At 40.4% G+C, this 24,576-nt stretch overlaps 1 protein-coding gene across 3 annotated transcripts in view; it reads left to right on the plus strand.

The window, feature by feature from the left end:
- The window catches only part of Eip75B (Ecdysone-induced protein 75B), an 81,463-nt gene that overhangs the window by 22,899 nt on the left and 33,988 nt on the right, over positions 1 to 24,576 (plus strand). For 2 of the 3 annotated variants that reach the window (XM_043212114.2, XM_070280354.1), the window contains exon 2: positions 23,854 to 23,942. In XM_043212114.2, the coding sequence (XP_043068049.1) occupies positions 23,854 to 23,942 (89 nt within the window). Of the gene's footprint in view, positions 1 to 18,221; positions 19,265 to 23,853; positions 23,943 to 24,576 lie in introns of those variants that run through there. The other variant, XM_070280353.1, reaches the window with a different exon arrangement.

The following is a 24,576-nucleotide window of genomic DNA, read 5'->3' on the forward strand; positions in this document are numbered from 1 at the left end:
CTTTTTTCGCTCGACAATGGCGAACGGAAATGACAGCCATGTGAGAGTGGGATAGAGCGACGCTGCTTGCTGTGCCACTCGCTCTCATTAGCAGTGAAGGATCTTTTTAATAAAAAAAATAAATCTTAGAGATTTTAAAGATTTATTAAATATTTTATTTATTAAAATAATAGTTTAAGAGCTTAAGAGAAAATATCACATAAAAGTCACTTTAAAGTGACTTAAAATATAAAGATCTTAAAATAGTACAAAAACCCAAACATTTCTATTACCCACCCACAGGCCAGGCCTCGCACTGACTACCTCTCGCAATAAAATCTCATAAATAGTCGACAAAAAAATAGAAAAAATCACCAAGCCACACACACATGCATGCACACTGTAGTGCAGTTTTTAGAGGTTACACCGAAGCGGGTCAGTTCAGTTCATTCGCCCTGCCTGCCAGCGACAATGTCTCACAACGACTGTCAGGCAAGGGGGTGCGTTGGGGGCTGGGGGCGGTGCAGGGCAGAACACGGGCAACCTTGCAGTGCATTTTCATAGAGCCAGCCACTCGCTCTAGCTGAGTGCTATCTCTGTGTTTGTAGTAGAGTGTAGAGCGTCAACTGCACGTGACCTCGTTGCATGTGGCGACTGTTTGCTGCATCTGACTCGCTCACTCCCCCACATCTTAATGCTCCCACTTGCTCTGCTGTGCATTAGCTGGCACTTTATGCACACATTTTGTTGTTGTTTTTTTTTTATTATTATTTTTTTTTGGTGCCTAGCCTAGCACACAAATTGAAGTCGACAAACGTTCATGAACTCAATTTCGGTTTTTCCTTCAAAATCGGCAATGACGTAAAAGAGCAACTGTAAATTCGTGTGCAAGCTTTTGCAGTGACTACCATTCTGGTTAGCCAGCAGCTATACTAACTAATTGCTAACTAATATAAACGGGTATTTTTATATTAGTTGAGAATGGTTGAAATAGAAACAAACATTTTATTTGTTTGAAAAATTAACGTTATGGTTGGTGTGTTGGCGCTCTCTGGCGGTGGGTAGTGGCATCTGTACTCTGGTTCTGAAAGCTCAGTTAGCAGTTGCTGTTGCCGACCGCTAGGTAGCGCTGCAAACAGAAGATTTGTAAACGTTTCTTTAAAACAGAGGTCGGCACGGCCCTATCTCGGGGGCATAGGAAATTTCTCTGCCCGAGCTCTGCCACACACACACAGTATAAATGTGTGAAACGTCATGCTCAAAGCCTACTTTCTGCTATACGTTACTAACACTAATGCGGTAAAATCATATCAATGTATTGGGGTGCCGACCTCTGCTTTAAAACTTGGTATAGTTTTTATAGAGTAAAGCTAAATAAAATATTAATTTTGTGAGAAATTTTTAAAATTACGAATAGGTAGTAAGATTTTAAACAGCAAACTATTTAAAGCAATAAAAGCTTTGTTCTTTCCAAAATGTATCTTTTTAGAATATCTATTCATATCTCTTCTAGACTCAAAGTAACTCTATTTAAAATTCCTCAACTTTCCTATTCAACTGCGCAAAAAAAAACATGATCTTAAATTCAAATCGTTTTGATCGAAGGAAGAACCCTTTGGATTTTTGTTAAATTTTTTTTTTTGATTTTTTTTCATTTTTGAGGGCTGGGGTGAGAACTTTATGCGCATTGCAAATTCTCCTTGGGCCCTTACACTTAAGTGATTCTCAATTTGATACGCTCTACCTTGGGCTCTCCTTCCACCCCTCGCGTTGCCTCCCTTCCGGCCCACGTCACCCCCTTTCGTGTGGCAGCTTTTCTCCTTTGGCTTCTTTCAAGGTTGTTCGGACATTGACATTTTCATTATTTGGTGGGTTCGTTATTTAATTTTTTTTTTCTTTTTTTTGCTGGTTTTGGTTTTTGCCAAAAAAAAGTTTTGGTTTTTCGGTTTCGCCGTATCTTCCTCTTGTATGCTTTTCGGTGCGTGTTCTTCTCCCTCTTTTTTCAACGTGTTCTTTATATTTTTTATTTGTATTTTTTTTTAATGTTGCCCGCATAAAATTTGAGTCGATCCAAAGTGGTATCCAAGCCCCGGCTTTATATGGATGGCTCTTTCATTTCTCTTTCTTTGGTCAGCTTCCTCAAAATGGCGTCCGACGTGCCACGAGCCACGTAACTCCCCCAAAAAAAATAAACCCCCAAGTGTATATTTTCTAGGGCACTAATTCTTTTTTTTTTTTTTGTTAGTTTATCTATTTAGGGTAATTCTGTATTTCAAACACGTTTCCGCCCCTTAGCCCTTGACTTTGAAATTGAGTTTTGGATCGGAGGGGTTTTGGTTTTTGGGTTTGGTATGGTCCGGGTGCGTATAGCTACCTAGCTATACCTATCTTGTGGATACATTTTTGTCGGCTCGACTTCCTCTTTCTTTTGTGCTGAAGCTCAAGTTCGTTTTACGCATTTTAAATGCTCTCAACGTTCGCGCCGTGTACAATCATTTAAATTCTTATATTATATTGTTTTTTTTTTGGTGGTGCTTGCGCCCCTGAGGCAATTGTAATTGACACTTGAATATGCCCAGGCGGTACGCACAGGCGGGGGCTTCTGGCCCCTTGGCAACTGAGCCGTGACACGGCCAAAAAACTAGACACTAAACCAAAAGTTACTTGAACTCCTCGCCTAATTACGCGAATTATGATTGCCCGGCTTTGGCTGGGCTTTGGCTTTGGTATGACTCTGCGAAAAGTTCTCATAATTTTTAATAGGCTTTTTGGCCAAAAATGACATCACCCCGTCATCAGTTTAGACTCTCTTAATCATATTAATCATGGCAGAATGTCAGAACACGCGCAAACGCATAATTTGCAATAAAAATATACAGGTAACAACTATCATTAGAAGTAGGAATCGACCAGTATTTATGGAAAAGTTTTGAGGCTCGACTTTAGAAAGGTTAGATCATTAAAAATATTTAAGAACTATAACCAGAACTATAACTTATCCTAAACCTTCCAAAAAATTTTATAAACAAACCCCATCCACCTTTTCTGTAAAAATTCCAATGGCTATTAACCCATTTCACTTGACCAAATAAAGAAAGCAGGCCATGGCCATGGCCACATTACATAACATTACCGAAGAGAGGAAGAAAGTAGCAAAGAGAAAGACCGCGAGAGTAGAACGAAGAGAGAAAGCAGAAAGAAAGCAGTGAGCATACTGAGCCCAAGAGAGAGCACTTACAGTGATCTCTACTTTTGATTTCAGCATCAGCTAAGAAGAACGCATTGAAGAATCTATTTCGTGTTTTTTTTTTTTGTAGAATTCTTCAAGGTGTGAATAGTAACTTCCAGAAAAAAAATAAAAGAAAAAGTTGTTATACAACTTTCCGTTTTTTTTTTGTTTCGAATAACGTTTGAATTTAAATGGAAATCAGTTGAGAATAAGCCTACCATCAAGCATTTTTGGCTTTGACCTTCCCAGCGTGTCTTGACCCTTGTGGCTTGTTGGCAAATTATGATTTGGCCTTTGTCTCTGTTTCTGGCCACGATCATCGACAGAATCGTCAGTAGTTTTGTTTGAACAAGTTTTTCGTCCCATTATTATTATTTTGTTAATTAACAAGAGACGAAAACTGGTTCTACCAGCATAAGATCATCACCATCATCAGCTCCAAACAAATCAAACTGATATCGTTATGTTTTTTTTTTACACCCGCACATGTTTCAAATCATCTTTTCTAGGCATTTATGGTGGCATTACTATTTTTGTATATTTTTGAGACAGAGACTGGCTGTGTTTTTTTGGGAATCCAATTTTAAATATTTGTTTATTGTTGTTTGTGTTTGTTCTGGTTTGGTACCTTCCCTTCCATTTGATCCCCTGCCTGGGCCTGGATCTCAGATACCTCAGACCTCCAGAACCATGTCTTCTTCTTCCCTCTCGCTTCCTCACTTTGTTCTAGTTTCATTAGAAAGAGAGCGCATGATCACTTCGGGTTCGACGTCGGCTCTCCCCCTTCCCCACCATTTCGGCTTTCGAATCGTCGTTTCCCCCCATTGTGCGTGTGCGTAGCAAGTTTACTGACCTTGAACTTCGAAATAATTTTCTGTGTATGTACACCAAAAAAAAAACACACACACACATACATACACCCAAAAATAATAAAAAAAAAACTTGCAGACTCATTTTTAAAATAGAGAAATTATTATGTTTTTTTTTGTTGTAGGTAGTTTAAAAATTTTAACACTCGCCTTTGAAACCAGAACTTTGTCCGTCTGAAAATTTTCATTGTTTTTCTAGCGAAGTGAACTCGTCAGAACACACACGCACTTTGTATCTTTGTGGCTAAAAATAAGAAAAAATTTATCTCATGGATACGCACCCGCTGCGCCATCTGTCGGGGGCTAACCGGCACTATGCAAGTTCAATGAAGTTCAAGCTAACCTTCATTTTTTGGCCTTGAGAGTAATAGGTCTATTTATTGATTTTAGAAAGTTTACTAACAGATTTTTATTCCTTCTATATACTATATAACTATATAGCATATAAGACCCTACTGTTAACTAATATTACTGTTTACCCATTTTGTTCACGTGTAGTCCCAATGATAAGATTAGTATTATGGCCAAGTAGGAACTGTTCTAACTGATATCGCTGGGCTCGCTGAACTCTGGCAAGGGCTTTTTGCGCACTTGCCTACTATGCCCCTGGGCCGGTCATAAACCCAAAGCCGATTTAGACGTAAACCCTCCAAAAAAAAACACGGAAATGATCTGATATAGGGAGTATGTTGGCAAATGTTTGTTTATAATATCAACCTGAAATTTTATTACACCTTACATTGTATATCCGATATTTGCTGATAATTTATTCTCAGGTTATGTTAAGAAACCGATGAGTTCAGGTGAGTTCTGACCTTTTCGGTTAATCGAGGAGTGGGAACTCATTTGGTATTCGGAGAGAGGCCGAGGAGTGGCCCGGTGGGAATCATTAATTTCTTTCGGCCACAGGTGCCTTGTGGGCCAATTACCGTTTCTATTCTGATTGGGAAATGTGGTCTTTTGAGCCTGTTTGGTTAGGTTATGGGTTGTTGTGGCAGGTAGAAGACAGGGCTAGTAGGCGAACCCTAAAAAAAGGTTCTCCTCTATAGGCTGTAGGGTTGATGAATGAACTGTCAGTCTAGGTTGGAACTGGTACCTGTTATAAGAAAGAAGTCTTATTAAAATTAAGGAAATTCGGAGGAGAAGGTTTCCCTACTAGCCTTGGAAGAATCATTAAAATCTGAGAAATTGCGCAAAATCTTTTTAGACCTCTCTCCCTCTGGGCATTAACCAAGTTACTTTCAAGTGGACTCGGACTTCATTTGGACTTGGTTTCGGTCGATGCCACGAATCTAGGTTATTACGCCGAAAATAATTAAAAATACAATAAACCCTGGAACGGGCAAAGAAAAAAAAAGAACGAAGAGCCGAGAAGCGAAAAGCAACTTTCCGACATATCGTAAATCATGCAAAAATATTACAAAAGAAGCCCCTTTCTTGGTTAACGCTTTTGGCTCTTCTGGCTCTTCTTTGTCTTGGCCAAATTATTCATACGTCTTACACGTGTTTCAAGTTCATTGCCAAATTTCAGGCACGATCGCAGATGGGAGTGAAAGAGATGGTTAACATTGATATATAGAGAGGGCAATATATATACATATATCACTCTATATACAGACATATTTTGTTGGCGGTTTCTTTTACCCGGTTTTCGCTTTTCTGGTTTTTTTTTGGCTCTAGAGCTGAGTTGGCCAGAAAGCGTTTTCTGGTCTCCAGGTCTTCTGGTCTTTTGGTCTCCGGGCCTGACTGACTGACTGACCGAGCTAGGGAAATGCTGATCTGGCAGCAAGAATTTTGTATAAATATTTCAACATCAGATATCAGGGTTAGGGGGATATACATACATGCATATGTACATAGGTATAGGTAGGTCCAAGAATTAGTAGCCACTCCAAACAGAAAGCGATTGGGAAAGGCATTATTTAAGCAAACTTAAGAAAAGGCTTAAGAGTTAAGTTTTAGTAGACTATTTTGCAAAATGTTTTATAGTTTTTTTTTTATAAAAATTTCACTTCCTTTCACTAAAAAGCCCTGTGTGTCTGAGTGCCTGACTGGGAAAGTCATCCAGAATCCCACGCTTCGAATGACGCATACGATTTCGGTTTGTATTTCGAGTCCCACCAACGTCACTGCCACTGCCCACCGAATCCGGCATTCACTTTGGTGTCTTGGTCTTGGACCTCGTCTTCCCACCCAAAATGCTCTGAAGAGTGTCTTCAGAGAGCCAGTAGTCTGCAGCCCCCTGATGCCGCAGACACCCTCTCGTATTCCCCCCTGACTGGCTGGGTTGCGATCATTGCACTTTGCGTCTGCGGTCGTCGTGTTGCAAATTGTGTGTTGTGTTGACTGCGAAAAGAAACCAGTTTGTATGTTTCGTTTTTATTTATTTTTGTTGTGTTTTTTCTATGTTTTTGCTGCACTGGCCTGGGAGTGGAGTTTTGAACCCGCCAAACTGGTAACGATCGGAACGCGATCGTGATCGCGATCTTCGTGTTGCAAGTTGCAGTTTAGCTTCGGCATCGTCTGTCTTTCTCTGGTCGGTCAATGGTTCTCTGGTTCATTGCCATTGCGCTGGGGGTAACTAACCCAGCAACGAGGCATACCACAAGCCAACAACAACAACAACAACAGCAACACACTCTTAACTTAAATGCCAACAAAAATAATATTACCAGCGAGTTTTGCAGCGTCACTTAGCCATCTTTGTTAACTGAAGCAAGGACGTTGTTTTGTGGGTTTCTTTTTAAAGAATGAGAAGAGGATATATTTTACTTAATTTAATTTAATTTAAGTTTCTCATTTTTTAAAGCTAAACCCCTAACGAAATGGCAACAACCTTTAGGACTTCCCATTGTGACTCACTCTTGGTTTTCAGTTCATGAACTTGAAATCATAAACACTTGGATCTTTTAGATCCTCAAAAATACTGATATATAAATCAGTATCAGGGAAATAAAATAAAACATTAATCAGGGCGAATACCCCCCCAGAAAGCCCCACAAAAAATAATTATCACTCTGGCTTACATTCGTTCTCGGTGCGATTATACAATCGGTGGTGGCTATATGTCATTAGCCACTATATTTGTTTGTATTTGGATTCCGGCATTCGTCAGCAGTTCAGTACCAGGCCAACTGACGAATAAAATTTCATGAGTTACCCAAGAGGCAATTGACCCGATCCGGGAAAGTATATAATCACAATCCTGATGACATTCACCCCGTTTACGAGCCAACAAAAAACATGTGCAAAGTGATCCCAAAGAGGGCTCCCAAACGAATTTATAGAGGGGGTTTGCTTATAAAAATTATTATAAATATTAGCCTCTAAGTTAACTTCCTTAAGGTTAATTTTCTAATATTTTAATGAAAGAACCTCCTTCAATAACCCCCCTTTGTAAAGCCACTGGCTCTACTGCCCTCTAGATGCGATTCCCCAGAGTATTCGTCACTTATTTTCTGGCTGTGACGTTTTGCAAAATACGCATTTTTTTTTAGCCTTTTTTTTAAACGCTTTCCTGGTTATTTTGAATTCAAAAAAGCGGGCGAGAGATAAAAACCAAAAGTCACTAAAATAAAACAAAAGATTCTTTTGAACTTGTTGCGTTGCTTCCATAAAGGAAGCAATATTTTTGGAAATAACCACTTGGAGGGGCCTCCTGGCCTGGTTTTATCTTGAAGAAGGTTCTTTTTTTTGGGAGGGGTTGGGGAGGGGCAAACACGCGTCCTTAATTGGGTTGCCAAAAGCGTTACCAGCGATAAGATCGAAATTGCATCCGTTGGATGCAGCTGTCCTTTTGGGAGAAACAATTTAAAGCAATTATAAAGACAGTGTTAGATAAACCCTATCTGACATACTTAAACATAATTAAGCCAGGCTTAATAACTCATACCTTTTAGAAATCTTTGCCTAAGTACCGTTAATAGACAATTTCTTTTTGGCCAAAAATTTTGTTTACGAAAAAATCGGAATGGGAAAACAACAATATAATTCCCAAATACTACCGTCAAAACAACAATAAAACCATAGACCATTACATAAGCTTTCCTAGAAAAAAAAAAAAGTAGAAAGTCATTAAGTAAGCAAAGTGCCGCGAAAAGAATACCAAAAACCGGAAAAAAAAGAAAGAACGGGAAACAAAATCAAAAGTTGTAAACAAATATCAGCGTAAAAGAAAACGAAAATCAAGACGGAGAATGGCCAGAAGAGATGATGTAAAAGTTGGACTCCATTCTTCCCAGTTCCTCCCCTTCAGTCTTTCTAGATTCTTCTAGCTGGCAGTCAGTGAGTGAACTTGTCCCAAATAAACAAAATTCCAAACGGTCCGAAAAATTTGAGTTGGGCAACAAAATGAGCTCCTCTTTCTTCTAGCCCCCTCTCTTTAGTGATCCACCTTTCTTCGTCTTTCTTCTCTCTTCCCCTGGGTATCCCCATTTCTTCGTTCTTCTAAAATTCCTAGTGCGTAGTTTTCATTTCTTTTATTATTCTCGTTGTTGACTTTGCCAAAATAAAGGTGTAGCTGTCAATGGAGTTAGGGGGGGAATGGGGTTTATTTTGGGGGTTTTTAAGGCCAAGATTATTGTCACATGATTTTTCCAAGAATTCTTAAAGTTAAGACAGTTCTTTGACCTGATTTGGGGAGTTGAGTCATTAAAGAAAATCTTTAAAAATCCTAACCCTTTTTCAAAGATATGGCTTTCCTTTCTACACCCACTATCTACACCTCCTTGGCTTTCTTCCCTCTCCCTTTCTTTTGCTTTTGGCCATGTTAACTCCATCTCTCAACAAGTCAGTCAACCCATCAATTCCTTTCCAGCTTTAACCGACTTTCACTGCCACCCACGGCATTTAAATGACCTCCAAAAACAAAAAAAAAAACTCAAAAAAATAGCCAAGGTAGAGAGTGGTGTAGATTTTCCCGGGCTGGCTCCTGGCTGGATTTTCCAGTCAATGCACTCGCTCCATAAAGTTAATAAACTATAAATTACTATCAAAAAGCCATCGAAGAAAATGCCGAAAAAAAAAAATGCCGACTTTCACAAAAATGTTTGCAGCAGGCAGGCAGGCTGAGCCAATTTTGTGGCAATGTTCGTGCAACACGTGGAAGTGCCCCCCACCTACCCACCACCCACTCCTCGAATTTCAACTTCGACTCTACAATTTCACTTTGTTTTGGGTTGTTGTGGGTTAAAGTCCTGCCATCGAGGTGTCAGTCAACTTTCATGGCTGTCGTTGTCGGCGTTGCATGTTGCTAGTTGCTAGTTGCTAGTTGCTTGTTGCAAGTTGCAAGTTGCTGTTGTGTATCACTAGCATAGTTGCCCACCAAACTCACTCGAATGCTCCACTGAGTTTTCGTGCGAAAAGGAAGGCAACTGAAAGAGATAGAGAGAGATGGAGAGGCGTGAGTGCAGCGACCTGCGATCGTCGACCGAGTCAACAACACTCACCGCATACTGAATCATGGATGGGAATTGCCAAAGGCGTGATGGGGGGTGGTGGGGTGTCCCGGGGGGGCGTACAACGATCAGGGGTTTCTCTGCGACTTGGCAACGTCATCAGCTGTCCGCTGACGTCCCACCCCTCTGGCTCACTGTTTGTTGCAAACTGCATACCAGTTTTTTTCGCGCTATTTTGCATGTGATTGCTGGAGGAAAAGGGGGGGGGGGGCAGGGAGGGGAGTACACTGCAGGAAGGGAGCACCCCGGCCACATGTGGTAGAAAGCGCCAATGCACTGGCATAGTATAATGAACTCTCCGAACACTCTCGTCGTCACCGATCGTCGGGGTATTTGACTTCTGTGCCAGGCACCGCCATGCCACCGATCCCAGAAGATATAGAAGGGGGTCTGGGGTCTAACCAGGTAATTGCCTAAAAGGGGGGTACTTGAAGTAAAAAGAATCTAAGAATCCCTTTTTAACTATTGCCTACTTCATGGGGTTTCCTTTAAATATCATCGTCCTTCATAATCCCCTTCTGGGATCCTAAACTATTGCCTACTTTATGGGGCTTACTTCCCCTTACTTATCTCATAATTCCCCATCTGTATATAAGACCCATTGCCATACTAATCGCTTTTCGATCAACTTGTCACACCACCTTTGGATTGGCAATTGAACTCCCTTGACTTATGAGACTTCCCCAGCACTTGACCTCAGATGGGGGCCCTCGATTTTGGTGCTAGCAAGTCTTCCTGTTTAGCTTGGATCTAATCTAATCTAAAAACCAGAAGCGATCGTCGGCACCTGTTTCACTCTCTAGCTTACTATCTCCTTCAGGTGTGTGTGTGTGTGTGTTCTACGACCGCCAGATCGTACATTAAACTCAACTTCCTTGTGTGTATTATTAGGGGAGGGGGGCACTGGCGCTCATCGCTTCGCATTCATAAATTATCGGTAAGCAGGCGGAGCAAAAAAAAAAATACGAAAATACGAAAAAATTATGCTAAACACGTTTAAAAAAAAAAAAAAACAAAAAAAAAAATTGCATGTGTTTGTATTCAAACAGGTTTCAAATACCCCAACCAAGACCCCAGCTAACCAACATTTTTCGGGTCTTGTGCGTAGTTACTGTCTTCCAGGCCCCAGTTTCTTATTGTTTTTTTCACTAATTATTATGCTAAGCCCCAAAAAAAAAGAAGGGTTGCATGGCGAATTTTCGAAAGAAAAGAGAAGTGAGAAGACAAGTCGGTGGAGAACGCACATTTCTACAGAAGACAGACAGAAGTCTTTCGGTTAATGGAGGTCATTCACTTTCGCACGAATTGTTGTTCCACCATCGGAGTCAAGTCCAAGACCAAGCTCCCCCCTTTGTATCTTATGGTATCGCATAATCTTATTACGTTGCCCAAATATACAATTCTGGGCCTGACTTTTGATTTTTGTTATGTCCTCCTATATGTGTGTTATTTTTTTATGGCTTTTCTGCACTTATTACCGACTGAGATATCAATCTGTGAGGCAGCTGTCAGCCTATTGACCAAAAAAGTTGTTTCGATCGGTTTCGGCTCTTGATTCGTTTTGGTCAAGTGGCGAAAGCTTAGCGCCCAGAAAACACAATAGAATCTGAAAGATACTTCTCCCATCTAGTAAGCTCTAGATTCGCCATTTTATGATCAGAAACATTCATAAATCATCGTCTCTAGATACTCCGGGCCATGTTCGAACCCTCGACTGGGCCATTAAGCATCTGTGTATCTCTGTTGCTAAGTATCTTAGTATCTGAGGAGTATCTATCGCAATCAACTACCGTTCGAATCTATCTGTCGGATGCAAGGCCATAATTCATGGCTTGTTCCAGTGCTTATTACCAACCCGTCCAAGTGCAAATTGCCAATTAACCAGGAGTACAGAGACAGAGACAGGGAGAGGCTTTAGGAAAAGAGAAGGCTATGTAGCCTCGGGTTAAGGTTTTGTGTCTCTGGCATAATCATAGAAAGCACGTGCGGCAATTACCAATTTTCACAAAACATGGCCAAAAGTGCATTCAACCTGGCCAACTGTGCACATGCGTGGCTGTCGAAAGAGAGAGAGAGACGATCAGAAAGAGAGGGAGGCAACAGACAAGTCAATAAACTGCAGAGCTTATCAGAGAAACTAAGCACGATCGGTGGTAGGAAGGGGGTACTGCAGAACTGCAGCTGCAGAGTGCGAATCTAGAGTTGTTAACTTGGCTAGAATCTAGACATGGCTAGAAAAGTGGTAAAAAAAAAAATAATAATAAAAATTATAATCTGTAGATACATTTCTATCTTTAAGATACATTTGTATCTCAATCTAGACTTTTCAGCTAATCAACACTGAGTGCGAATAACCCTCAATAACAGTTACAAAACTGTAAGCGATCGTAAAGCCAACCAACCTCACCCCCACTCCCCCTTTCTATAGTAGAGTCAATGCACGCAACTAGGCATAGATACGAATGCGAAAGCGACGACGTCGAAGACCACAGAAGAATGTGCAAGACACAAAAAAAAAAAGAAAGAAAAGAAAAAAATTGCACACAAGACGGAGAAAGAGTCGCCGGAGTCGGGCCCCGGAGTTGGAGAGTGGAGTGCATTGCACTGCCCGAAGGGTTAAAGACCCTCAATGAGCGATCCGCAGTGAGTGGAAAAATCCAAAGATCTCCACACACATACATACACCCTAACTCACACAGACACACACATAGAGACAGTGAGGAAAAATCTGTGCAGCGGGAAAGCAAAAGTGCAGCCTCCCCATAGAAAGAAAAACATCCAAAGAGCATAAAAGAAAAAAAAAAGAAAATACAAAACGAAACGAACCTACATCAACATGGCCGGAAAGTGGGCGACTCTGGGAGGGGGTGGGGGAGAGGCCCCCAACAGCAATCTCAGCCTCAGTGCAGTGGCTTTGAACTTCACACAGATTTAGCTCGCTCTCCCTCTCTCTCTCTTTCTCTGTCTCGTCAGCGTGGTTCTGTCTCTTTTCAAAGACGATGTTTGTAGGAAATACTCTATGGGTCGACTAGGGTGCTATGATTTGGGCTAATTTTAAATATTATATATTTTTAAAGATAGTAAGATTTTTTAGGGGAATTAGTTCTTGGATCTAGGATCTTAAAAACTAAAAAAGATAAGCATGATGATCTATAATTTATTTTTCTCTAATAAATGACTAAGTGTATTTAATTATTCATTTAATATTTTTAATAAAACCTCAACACTGCCGTTGCCAAGCCATCGATTCATGATTATACACAAGTCAGTCATAGTCATGCCCGATCTCTGTATCTATTAGGTCTATTTAATATTTTTTTTTTTTCAATGTCGAGTTCACTTTTTAAAGCGGGGCATGATCATTGCTATTGGGATAGATCATTGAACGTTGAATGCGCCTTCGAGGCGACTGGTCTTGGCTTTGGGTTTCAGTTCACTGTTCAAGTGGAGGCGTCTGGCCAAGGCACTTTTGATTAATTTTCACTCCTCCTCCTCCTCCCCTCCCAACCCGATAACCGAGAAAGACAGAGAATGCGTTTCCTGCCCTTGCATGTCAGCAGATAATAACAATGAGGGGGGAAATGGCTGGAAAATGTAGAAAAGCTGGGATCTAAAGCGAGGGGCGTCCCATTAGAAAAATTATAACCGAAAAGAACCGACTCGAATCTTTCGAGAAGTAGATAAACCAGAAAGAAGAGGGTCTAGAAACGAGTTCAAGTACATTCCCCGAAAGAGACAGGTATAGGGATACAGAGAGAGAGAAAAGACCACGAGCTAATGGGGGAAATGGAAAATGTTGTGGAGCATTTGATGGAATTTTCCTTCAAGAGACAAAAAAGGAAAACTCCAGATCGCTTCTCCAAAAAGTTAAGGTGATTGTCCCCCAAATCTTGACCTTAGGAGATGTATGTATATCCTATCTTATTTTTGCATAATTCTCATAACCAAAAACATAACCTTTTCGTTTCTTTGATATTTTTTTTTATTGACACTAGGCGCTAATTGTTTAAAAAATAAACAAAAATTTATAACTATTGTTGGGTTCGTGCAAACATAGGAAGTGCCTGGAGAATTATGCAGGAAAGCAGTTCAATAGACCGAGACCAGGCCATGGTCAAGAGATGGTTGTTTGGTTTAAAAATTTAGCGATAAAAAAAAATTTATTAAAAAAAGAACAAAAAGCATACCTGGCGAAATTAGAATGACGACCTTGGCTAATAAAAAAGCGTGGGCAGGGAAAGCATTGCATATGTAGATTATGTAACTGTACCCGCCGAACTATCCTGTTATCAGCTATCTGCTATCAGCTGGTGGGGACCTTGAAAACCCTTATCGAATCTTCACCTTTTGCGCGAAAAACTACAAAAATACAGCAGTACCGGAATAAATAGAAATCAAATGCTGATAAGCACACCTGTCCGCCCCTCACCAACCCACCTAAGAAATACGAAATGGGTCTATAGGATCTATAGAATTTGACAAACTATAGATACTCTTTATAAGAACTTTAAGAAAAATCTATATTTTTAGTAATCATTTTTCTTAAAGAAATTTCAAAAGAAATTTTGAAGCACTTTCTTTTATGAATTTGAAACATCTGATAGGAATTATAGTACCCACTTCATATAGAGAACAAAGTGCTCTGAAAAGAGACAGCGACTGTGGATTAAAAAGAGACACATATAGGGGAACTGAGATAAGCGAACTCTGGGCTGGAGGAATTTGTGCTGCTGACCTTCATTTCGGTTTCGTGGCTGATAAGAAACGCAAACGCTCACCGATAACCAACTAACTGTCACTGGGTTGGGTGTGTGTTTGTGTATGTTTATTATTATTATTATTATTTAAGTTAACTGGCTGGCTGGCTGGTGGGTTACGTCGATAAGGCGCATGTTCCGCTGGTTCTGCCGTAATACGATTAGTTGTCATTACGGCATAGCCCCAAAACTATTATATAGTACAGGTTTTTTTTTTATCAGTGGCTCCCACGTGGGCGTGTGTACCTCTCTTCGGATGAGCACTGTACTTACACTGGGGGTTACTCGGGGACTTACTTAGTAATCAGAACAGTCTTGTGGGGAAAGGCGACAAAGTGATACATAATATTATGTCAGACTGGTGATTAGAATGTTTATTATTTAATAGTCATATTGAGTCAGGAGGCTTGTGGAAGGCCTTGAGAAAAAATGTATAAATGAATCAAGAAAGTCAATGAATCTATATTAGCCAGTATGTTTTGAACATCAGCCCCTTCTTTATGACATCACTAGTACTATAGGCCCCGAAAATATTATGCGTAATCAACGACACAATCCTACCAGAACCATCAGAGAAGCCTCGCAAAAAAATTAAATTACTCTCGAGAGTACCAAAATCACAAACCTAAAAAAATATATAAAAAAAAATAAAAACCAACACAGACTGAATACACACATTTTTCAATGCGTAAGCCGCAAAATGGTTGGCCTTCAATTTGACCGAGTTCATGAACGCAGACAGAGGCGGACAGATGGACAGACTCACGCACCTTCTCATTGTGCGTTAATTATATAGATACAGATACAGATACGGATACTCAAACACATAGATAGATAGACCCATAGAGAGGGCGAGAAGTTACGCAATCCGCGAGTTCCAAAAACTGGTTTTCTGAGTTCTAAACTCTACTTGCCCAAATTGTTAACAACTTATCGAGGAAGTTTCTTTTTTTTTATTTTTTTGGCAAAAATTATAGCAGTATAGCTACAAGGAAAAATTTATAAAAGAGTCGTTCAACTTGATCGGGAAAGTACAGAGACAAAAAAAAAATCAATCAAAAATATAAAAATCGCAGTAAAGATTCTATTAATGTTGGTCTAATAAATATAAAATAATATCCTGGCCAACAACTTAATAGTCTCTGGTTTTAATATTTTTTTTAAATTTTTTTTCTGGTGTATTAAGAGAGCACGGAACTGCCTTCAACTGCCCTGTCAACCGATTAACAATTTTCAATGATTATTCAACACAAAAAAAAGAGGCTTTTTAATGTGAATTTGATGCCACATACTGAACCATTTCTCTGTCATGTGCGTGCGGCCCTCATTCTTAATTTATCGGTCAATTGTACGCCGTTTGCCACTCGCCGGAGAGTTGAAGGCGACTGCGTCAGGGACATTTCTTTATCGGAGTACTCTGATCCATCCAGCTGTCGTGACTGAGTGACTAACAAAAACCAACCATCCAACCATCCAACCAACCGGCCTCATATACATCATACTGATAAACGAAATGAAATTTTTCGCAACATAAAAAAAAAAGCATTGAGCTCTGGGGGGAGAAAGCCAATGACATTTCCAAGGAGTTCACTCGCCTCATCATGATCACTGGCTGGCAAGATCATGACATGGCAAAACTCTTTGGAAAAAAAAAAATAAATAGAAAGGCTTGAACTTTTGGGGATTTAGACGAGGCCTTAAAGGTTGAACTATCCAACAGGAACAGATACTTAAGAGTTCATTATTAATAAACACTTGAAAACCATCTCCCAAAATATTGATAATTATAATGAGAGTTCACCCACATTGAACTTGACCTCCACTTGAACCCCCCTCCAGGGATAAGAGGTTCACTTTACTGTCGTTGTCTGGTCATTATACGGGGGATCTGGGGGAACTTGACTCTCTCTCCGACTGCCTTGGACTCTTGTGTCATTATTGAAATTGCATTAATAAGGAAGTTCAATGTTTATTTTTGTTTGGGTCTGGCGGCTGAAGGAAAAAATGTGTTTTTATTATTCGAGTCGAGCCGAGCCGTTCGAGTTTCTGATTACGGGAGTCCGGTGGGCGATCAACGTCAGCAACCCGTCGATGAGAAAGTGATCAAGCCATTGTTCCAAGGATGATCCGAGTGGGTTGGTGGTGGGAGTGGATCACAAATTAGATCAATGTGTTTATGTGGTAATTCAAGTGAATTACTTACATACATAATTCCATATCGCTCCCCTCCCCACTAAAATATAGTGTTAAAAACATTAACAGCTAATTTACCCAGATCCGAGAAGAGAGAACATTTTCCACATTTTCCTCAACTCCCACAAACAAAAGACCCCCATAAAGAATTATATTTTGTTTGGAAGCAAAACATGTCGTATTCCTTCTAAAAGAAAAACAAAACCCTCCCCCCTGCCTTGGAAAATTTCGGTTCAATTTTCCCCCCAGACAACACTCGAACAAATGTGCCGAAATGCCTTGAGAATGGAAAACAAGGAAAACTCAGTCAAAGATTATTTTTGGAAACTCTCAGAATGAGATGGAAAGTGTGTGTCCTAGCCTTGAATGGGTCAGATGTGTGTGGGTGGGGTGCCGCCTATTCGGGGGGCAATAAAACCGACCAGGGTAGGGAGGAGGGAGGCCTCTACAAACCACACGTGGCCCCCTCGATCCAGGAAATAAGTTTGGCATTGACCTAGGCGGCGTCAGTTCATACAGTTAATACGGATCGGGTTTATTGCCTTTTTGGCCGTGTAAATATTTGATTTACATGTTTTCCGGACGAGTGTCAACGATCCTGCCGCAGCATTCGCTCCGAACTTCTCATTATTGTGAGTGATATAATTTTTAATTGCATGTAATTTCATAAATTTTCACTGCCGAAGTTTTATTGAACTCCATAGCCAAGGGGAGAGTCCGGTAGAGAATGAGCCACAGCCGGGGAAAGAGAGCCTTGGCATGTGTTTCTCTCCCCCAGCGGGTCGTTCTCTTGAAAGCCACCACATGTTTCACGATGAGAGAGACCTTAACCGCTGCACAGTGGTGCCGAATTGAGTAGAGACTGGGTTTAGTGATAATATAGGCCTCTTATTGGGTACTGGGAGGTAGATAGAGGGTAGAAAATGTTTAGAAAATTTTGAGCTAGTAAGAAAAGAAAAAATTAATTTTCTAATAAAAAAAATATATATCTATTTGTATATACAATATATAAAATAAATGTATATTTAATAAGTTGGCTATATAATTTCTCACATAGTTATCTTATAATATTCCTTTTCATCTTTATCAAATCCATTTTTGTAAAAGATATAAATACTGAGACACGATTTTGTGCCTTTAAAGTTCTTTAAGATAAATTTGATAACCTTAAATGTATGTTTATTGCACAAGTCTGGTAAATATTAAATATATTATCCGAAAAAACTCTAGAAACATAACAACCCTCCATTTCATCTGCTTATACGGTAGATTTTGCTGTTCAGTATAGAAGATTAGGGTTTTTTTGTACCATTTCCAATCTTTAATAAACAACCCCCACAATAACCCAAAAATATTCAGAAAATATATATTAAATTCATCAGAATCTTTTAAAAATCAGTAAAAAGAGCTTAAGTTCTAAAGGAAACACAAGTACCCTTATATTTCTTTTTTTAATAAATAAATAGTAAGCTATTTATGACCACTGTGCTCTGTCGACGTCGTCGCTCGCTCTCAGGGTCGTCGGCGGCCGAAAAAACTGAACAAGATCCAATGCGAATGTTGATTTTCCTTTCATTCACGAACAGCGGCTCTCTGGCAACGAATCGGTTAAGTATCTGAGTATCTGTATCTTTGAGACCGCCGTTGCTCGGTTGCTCTCTTCGAAACGGTTGGGCAAATACGAATCGGTTGGGCATATACGAAACGGTTAAGTATCTCAGTATTTGTATCTTTCAAACCAAACAATAACTGCGCCTCGCCACGAGCAGATCGTCGTGCCTCCGCTCCGAATCCGTGCGATACTTTCCGTTCCGTTCCGAGCCGTGCCGTGTTTGCGCGAGTTTTTGAAATAGTGTTCCCATGAAAAGGATATAGTGTATGAATAAAGATGATGATATAATAATCCAAAATAGTGATTCAAATTAAAATTCATAGAAAAAACCCAACAAAACAAAACTGTGCCCATTGTAAGGCTGGGATTTTAAATGAAAAGAAAAATTTCGAAAAAGTTTCAAGAATTTCTGAAGAAAGTGCTATCATAACTAAGCAAAATGCTAATGTCCGCGGACAGTTCGGACAGTGCCAAGACCTCCGTGATCTGCAGTACAGTGAACGCGATAAGTATAGCTGCATCGGCAGCCACATCCCCACAACCCACCCAGCCACCGGCACCTGCTGCCGCCCAGCCCCAGCAGATCGTGGTGGAGCAGCCCAGCACCACAGCAGCACCCATTCTGGGAGTGGTGGGTCGATCCCACCTGGAGAATGCCCTCAAGCTGCCACCAAACACCAGTGTCTCAGCCTACTATCAGCACAACAGCAAAATGCAGCCCCAGAGCTACGGTCAGGACTTTAGGAGCCTGGTAGCACCTGTCACAGACATGGATACTGTGCCGCCCACAGGTGTGACCATGGCGAGTTCCTCCTCCCCCTCGGCATCCACTTCCAAGATGCCCCACAGCAGCGTTATCTTTGTGAGCAAATCGAACGCTGTCAGCACCACCGAAGGACCCACCACACTGGTGGTGCATCCCCAACCGCAGCCGCTGCCCCAGCACTTTGAATCCCTGCCCCACCACCCGCAGCAGCTGCAGGCTCCCCACCACCACCAGCACCCACCACACCCACACGGCATGTACCAGGGTTATCCGCAACATCCTGGCGGGATTGTGGTGGTGCCGGCTGACTCGCGTCCCCAGACCCCGGACTACATCAAATCTTACCCAGTTATGGATACAACTGTGGCCAGTTCGGTGAAGGGTGAGCCAGAGCTCAACATAGGTGAGTGTTCAGACCAAGGAGGATGTATCGGTTGGATGTAGTACCAAGGTCTATGGTAGCACCTAATCTTTGTACCCAAAACTACTTCAATGAGGAACAGATCGGTTCTGACATTAGTTTTAAGATCTTTAAACCGTAAACCATAAACGAGGCAATCTTAGACTTGACTTCCGTTTTAGTCAAAGCGGAAACCTTGAGGCTCCAAGTTTGGCAAACCATAAAGCTTCAGGTATTATAAACTAATCTCTGGTGTTTGCCGATCTGATCCGATCTGATTTTTGGCCTTCCCCCGCCAATTAGCATTAGGCCGATTGGATATTGAAGGTGGGACTCGTTTCGCATATTTGTGACATCACTGGGAGTAGGAATGCAATCGTGTGACCGTCATTATCATAACAATTATCATTATCAGGTCGATAATGTTTAGTCAGTCAGTTCGAGTCATCAAGGTCGTTCCGCATCCGAAATCATTTTCTGTTTAAGCTTGTCCCCGGGGTTCAAGTGAGTTCAATCATCATCGGCTTAAACTCTCAACACATTTCAGTTTTTTTTTTTATTGAATTTTGTTGTTTTTTGTTTAAACAATATTATAACTGTACCAATGTCAGGCTTTTGTTTTATGACTAAAGGAAGTTAATGCACCTTATGGAGCAACCGGTTCGATCGAATCGAGTAATTGGAGTTCAAGTGATGAGTCAAGGTGGTTCTTCCTATAGAGGGTAACTGGTTGAACTACTGGGATCTGCTAAGAGGACCTTGGGCTACCATTGAACTCTATATTTCTCTATATTGTTTTTCATGGAAATTCCATACTAGTCACTCTGATATCGGTTGTTTAGAGTAATGGTGTTTTTCACTTACTCCGTGACAGGCGAATTGAAAGTGAAAACCAAAATAATATTTATATGTGTCTACCCATTATTTGCTTTACTTTGCAAAAAGTGGATATCTCACCGATATTTATTTATCCGTTGGTGTTGGTGTAGGCATTGCATTTCAAAAAAAAAAAAGTGGAAAAAATAAACTGGGCGACCGAGTGGCAGAGTGGCTTAAACCATCGAAGGGGGGAGGTCTATTTACAAGTTCATTGCTACTACACTGCGACTAAAAGATGTATATTAAATGGCAAGACTTGAGATATATTTTTTAAAACCTATTTTAGAGTATAGATATATCTCTGTAAATTACAATATTTTATTAAAAATTAATTATGCTATTTTCAATGTGTATTTATTTGAATTTCTTCCACTCTTTTGGTTTCGACCTGGTCGCTGTGCATCCGTTTGCCAAGTTTCCCATTTCAAACGAAAGTGAAATGCCAACTGCAGGCCTGACTTGGCCTAAACCAAAGCCAAAGTCAGAGCCAAATTCACTTTTCACTTCAAGGCGACGACTGCGCATGCGCGGCCAATTTACGGGCCGAAAACCCGGTTCGCGAGCCTCTTTGGCTGTCAAATTGCATTTGACATTTTTACATAGCAATAGCAATAGCAATAGCACTGCACTGGGGTTAATGACTCCTTCTCCTCCTGGGCTGGCTGGCTTCAAATGTCGGTGAAAGTCAACGAAGCTACACAAGCTGCAACGCTACAATTGTCCAAAAGAAAAGTTTGCCATTTGTTGCCTAGTGCCTGGCTCTCTCAATTTATTTTTATTTTCTTTTTTTTTTTTCTTGAACTCTAGGCTAGCCTCTGCGAAAGTTACCAAGCTCTCGTTCGATTTTATTTTATTTTCGGTATTTTATTCGATTTGTTTGTCCGTCCGGTCGTGTTTATTTTTATTGGCACAATTATTTGTGCATTTTAGAAATTTATTAAGCGGCCAAAGACCTGCCAAAGAAAGTGAAAATCATCCGAAAATCGAAAGTCTATATAGGACTTTTACTTTTTAATTAATTTAATCTTAAAAATAATATAAATATTCCCACGCTTCGATCAACGACCTAATAAGAGTTGATGCCCCCCAAAAATAAAGATCATTGCACTTGTACCCCCTTGTACTCCAGTAAAAAAATTCTGTTTCTCTGAAAGGTCATTAATATCAATTCAGTGTTGCATAATCGAAATTTTGGGAAGCATTTTTTAAAATTCAATGAACTCAGCGCCAAGGTGTTGGAGGCTATACGCCCACTTTACAAGGTATTCGCTCCTGATACCTCTCCAATTTTTCGGCGAGCTGACCTCAGTTGCGTTTTTTGAACTTGACGAACAAAAAATTTAAAATTAAATTTTGTTGTATTCTTGATTCGATTAAATGATACATTGAACTGGCGCTAAAAAGCAACAACAAAAACAAAAATTAAACGAACCGAGAAGAAACCTGTCTGAACATTTCCGCATTGAAGTTGGGGGGCCAGAGCGAGAACGCTTCTGGTCTCCACCACCACCTCTCTCCCTTGCTCGCTTATCGCGAGAGCACCACGCAAAAATAAAAAAAAATTTCAATGTCAAATTTTAATTTAATACCTTTTTTTTTTGTATTTTTGAGTCACAAAAACAGAACATTGCCAATATATGGCATGCGATCCTCTCTCAGTCTCTGCTCTCGAAAAAAAATATTTCGAGTAGGTTAGTTGAGTGTGTGTGTGTGAGCGTGGCATTTGTTTGGCTTATTTCTGGCTGATAGTGCCCGCAGACACCCCCCAAAAAAAGCCCGCCACCCATCCTCCCTCCACCCCCTCTCGCGGTTCTAGTTTTGTGTTTGTGAGAAGTGAATGAAACTTTCAAGGTCGCCTCGATGTGTTAGAGTGTGTGAGTGCAGTGCGTATTAGATAATTCCCATAGATTTCGGTTAGCTAATGGAATTTGTTTTGAAAAATTAAATAGGGCTTTAAGATGTATGTTATTTATAAATAGAATTAAGTTTAAATAAAATAAAATGACAAATATTTAGTTTAGAGACTTGGAACTGTCATAGAATAGTCATAGTACTGATTCATTTCATAGAACTAATCCCCCAACAAAAGCCAGATACTAACTATCTTTATCAGACTTTGGCTCTCCCAATCACCTCCCTATCCCTATCCCTAAAAACAAAAAATAGAATTTTATTTATCAGGCCATTACACGTGTCGCCGATTAGCGAATGCCAACAATTCACTCAAAAGTTCCCAAGGCGATGAGACAGCGATATAGCAGTAGAAAGAGAACACAGACCTGGAAGAGGGGGCTCTACGCTGACCTTGTTTATAGAATTGTCTTTGTTTATAGAATACAATTTGGTAATCCATGAGCGAATCTATTACAAAAGCAAGTTCTTGCCAAAAAAAAATAAATAAAAATCACAGTGATAATGACGTAATCTCAACGATTCATTCCAAATTGGGGACTGAAAGAGACAACAATAGTTCAGAAAAGAGAGTCAGAACATATAATTTAAAATGTGTGCCACAAAATTCCCCGCAAAAAACAAAGGAAATCCAAATAATAATTCAAGCTGATAGAAGAAGCTAATAGTGTTCACATTTTCCATTTCAAGTTCAAATAAACAGGCCCATAGTTCTGATAAGACCTATAGAGATAGTAGTTGTATCTACAAGGAAGGTGGAAGCTTGTGATTGCAGTGTGTTTTGTTTCCCAAAGGTCTGGTTCTTAACGAGAGATATCAGCAAGTGATTAAATATTATGAGGAACTACTATTACAGAAACCTATTCCTTATTAACTCTTCAAAAGTAGATCACTAATCCCAGGCACTTTACAGATCCCCATGTTTATGTGTATCTGCTGTCTGGAAACTTGAAACGAACTCCAAAGATCACTGCCAGATGCAGTTTCTAGTTGTTGTTGTTGTTATTGTTGTTGTTGTTCGACGCTAAAGTGCAACGATCTGCAGTGCGAAATGTCAGTGAACTTGTGTGCATACGATGCACCCAACGAAAGAGACAGCAATAGATGCTGCTATTTATGCGAGAGTGTCTGAGTATCTGTGTGTCTGAGTATCTGTGTGTCTGGCACAGAAATAGCAAAAAAACGCAGATACAGATACAAGTTGATCGTGATGATAATGATGGCCATGGCAGCGTGAAGATCATGAACATTGTTTGCCATTTACAATTGTTTACAAAGCGTGGCATGTTGTGGCAGAGAAAGAGATAGAGATCAATACAAAGAGGAAATTGCTCTCTCTCTCTCTCTCTCTCTCTTGCGAATCGGGTGAAAGACTTTCTTTGGAGCTGCCTCAATGCGAAGAAAGAACCAAAACCAAAACAACAAACGGGTTTGAAAGAAAGTCTTTCACCAGAACTTGTTTCTCTCCCCGCCACAGGGGTTCTTGCATCGTCTCTTTCTTTACTTTCTTCTTGTTTACCTGTCTGGTGAAAGTTACGTAACCAACCAAGAACGAGCTCAAGTTCAGCAACAAGTTTTTGTTGTTTCGCTTTTGGTGCTTTCTTCGTATCTTGGCACTGTCTTCTGGGTCTTCTGAGTGGAGGGGGGACTTTCTTCTGAGTGTCTCGGGTCTCGAGGCAAGTGATAATGAAAGTTGTTGATTTTTTTTAAGATTTAAGTCTCTATTTTAACCCTTATTTGGGAAGAGTATATGCATAGATACATAACTAATCTTTTATTTCCAATCTATCTTTTATTTGCAGAATTCGATGGCACTACGGTGCTGTGCCGGGTTTGCGGTGACAAGGCCTCCGGTTTCCATTACGGCGTGCATTCCTGCGAGGGTTGCAAGGTAAGTTCCTCAACTCAACTATATCCCATTTGTTGCGGGGGTGGCTCAACATCAAAGCGTGCTTGCCACGTGCAACTTGATGGTACAACCACCGACTTTGGGTCTGACATTGAACTCGGTTGACCTCTTTGGCAAGGCCAACCGAGAACAAGGATTATTCCAACAAGGGGTTCAGTTTGCCAGCGACAGGGTTGTTTTCCCAGTCTCCCTCCCTCCCCCTCTCTGGTAGCAACAGGCTTCGCGCTCCAGGATTGCCCTTGCCCTTCACAGAAAACCTGCGATGTCGTCTGGCCTTTGGAATTGGAATTGTCCTTGCATTAAATTGCGTCGCAATAAAATAAATCAGAAATATACACGATTCTGGGGACTCACAAAAAAAAAAACAACCACCAAAACCAGAACGAAAACATCACTGAAACATATTTAATACTTATATAATAATATAGAATTAAATCTAGAACTAAAAGGATTAAACTTATTAGTTTAATAAGAAGTTCTTGATGGTTATATTTTATTTTCCAGCCTCATTAGTCCTTAATTATTATTATTATTTTTTTTCGGTGTATAGAGCCGCCCTTTGTCGTCTGTGACATTGAAAATGCCGACAAGTTCATTCGCTTTCAGAGCCGATTCC

Source organism: Drosophila bipectinata, chromosome 3L (assembly GCF_030179905.1).
Source record: "Drosophila bipectinata strain 14024-0381.07 chromosome 3L, DbipHiC1v2, whole genome shotgun sequence".
Taxonomy (NCBI): Eukaryota; Metazoa; Arthropoda; class Insecta; order Diptera; family Drosophilidae; genus Drosophila; species Drosophila bipectinata.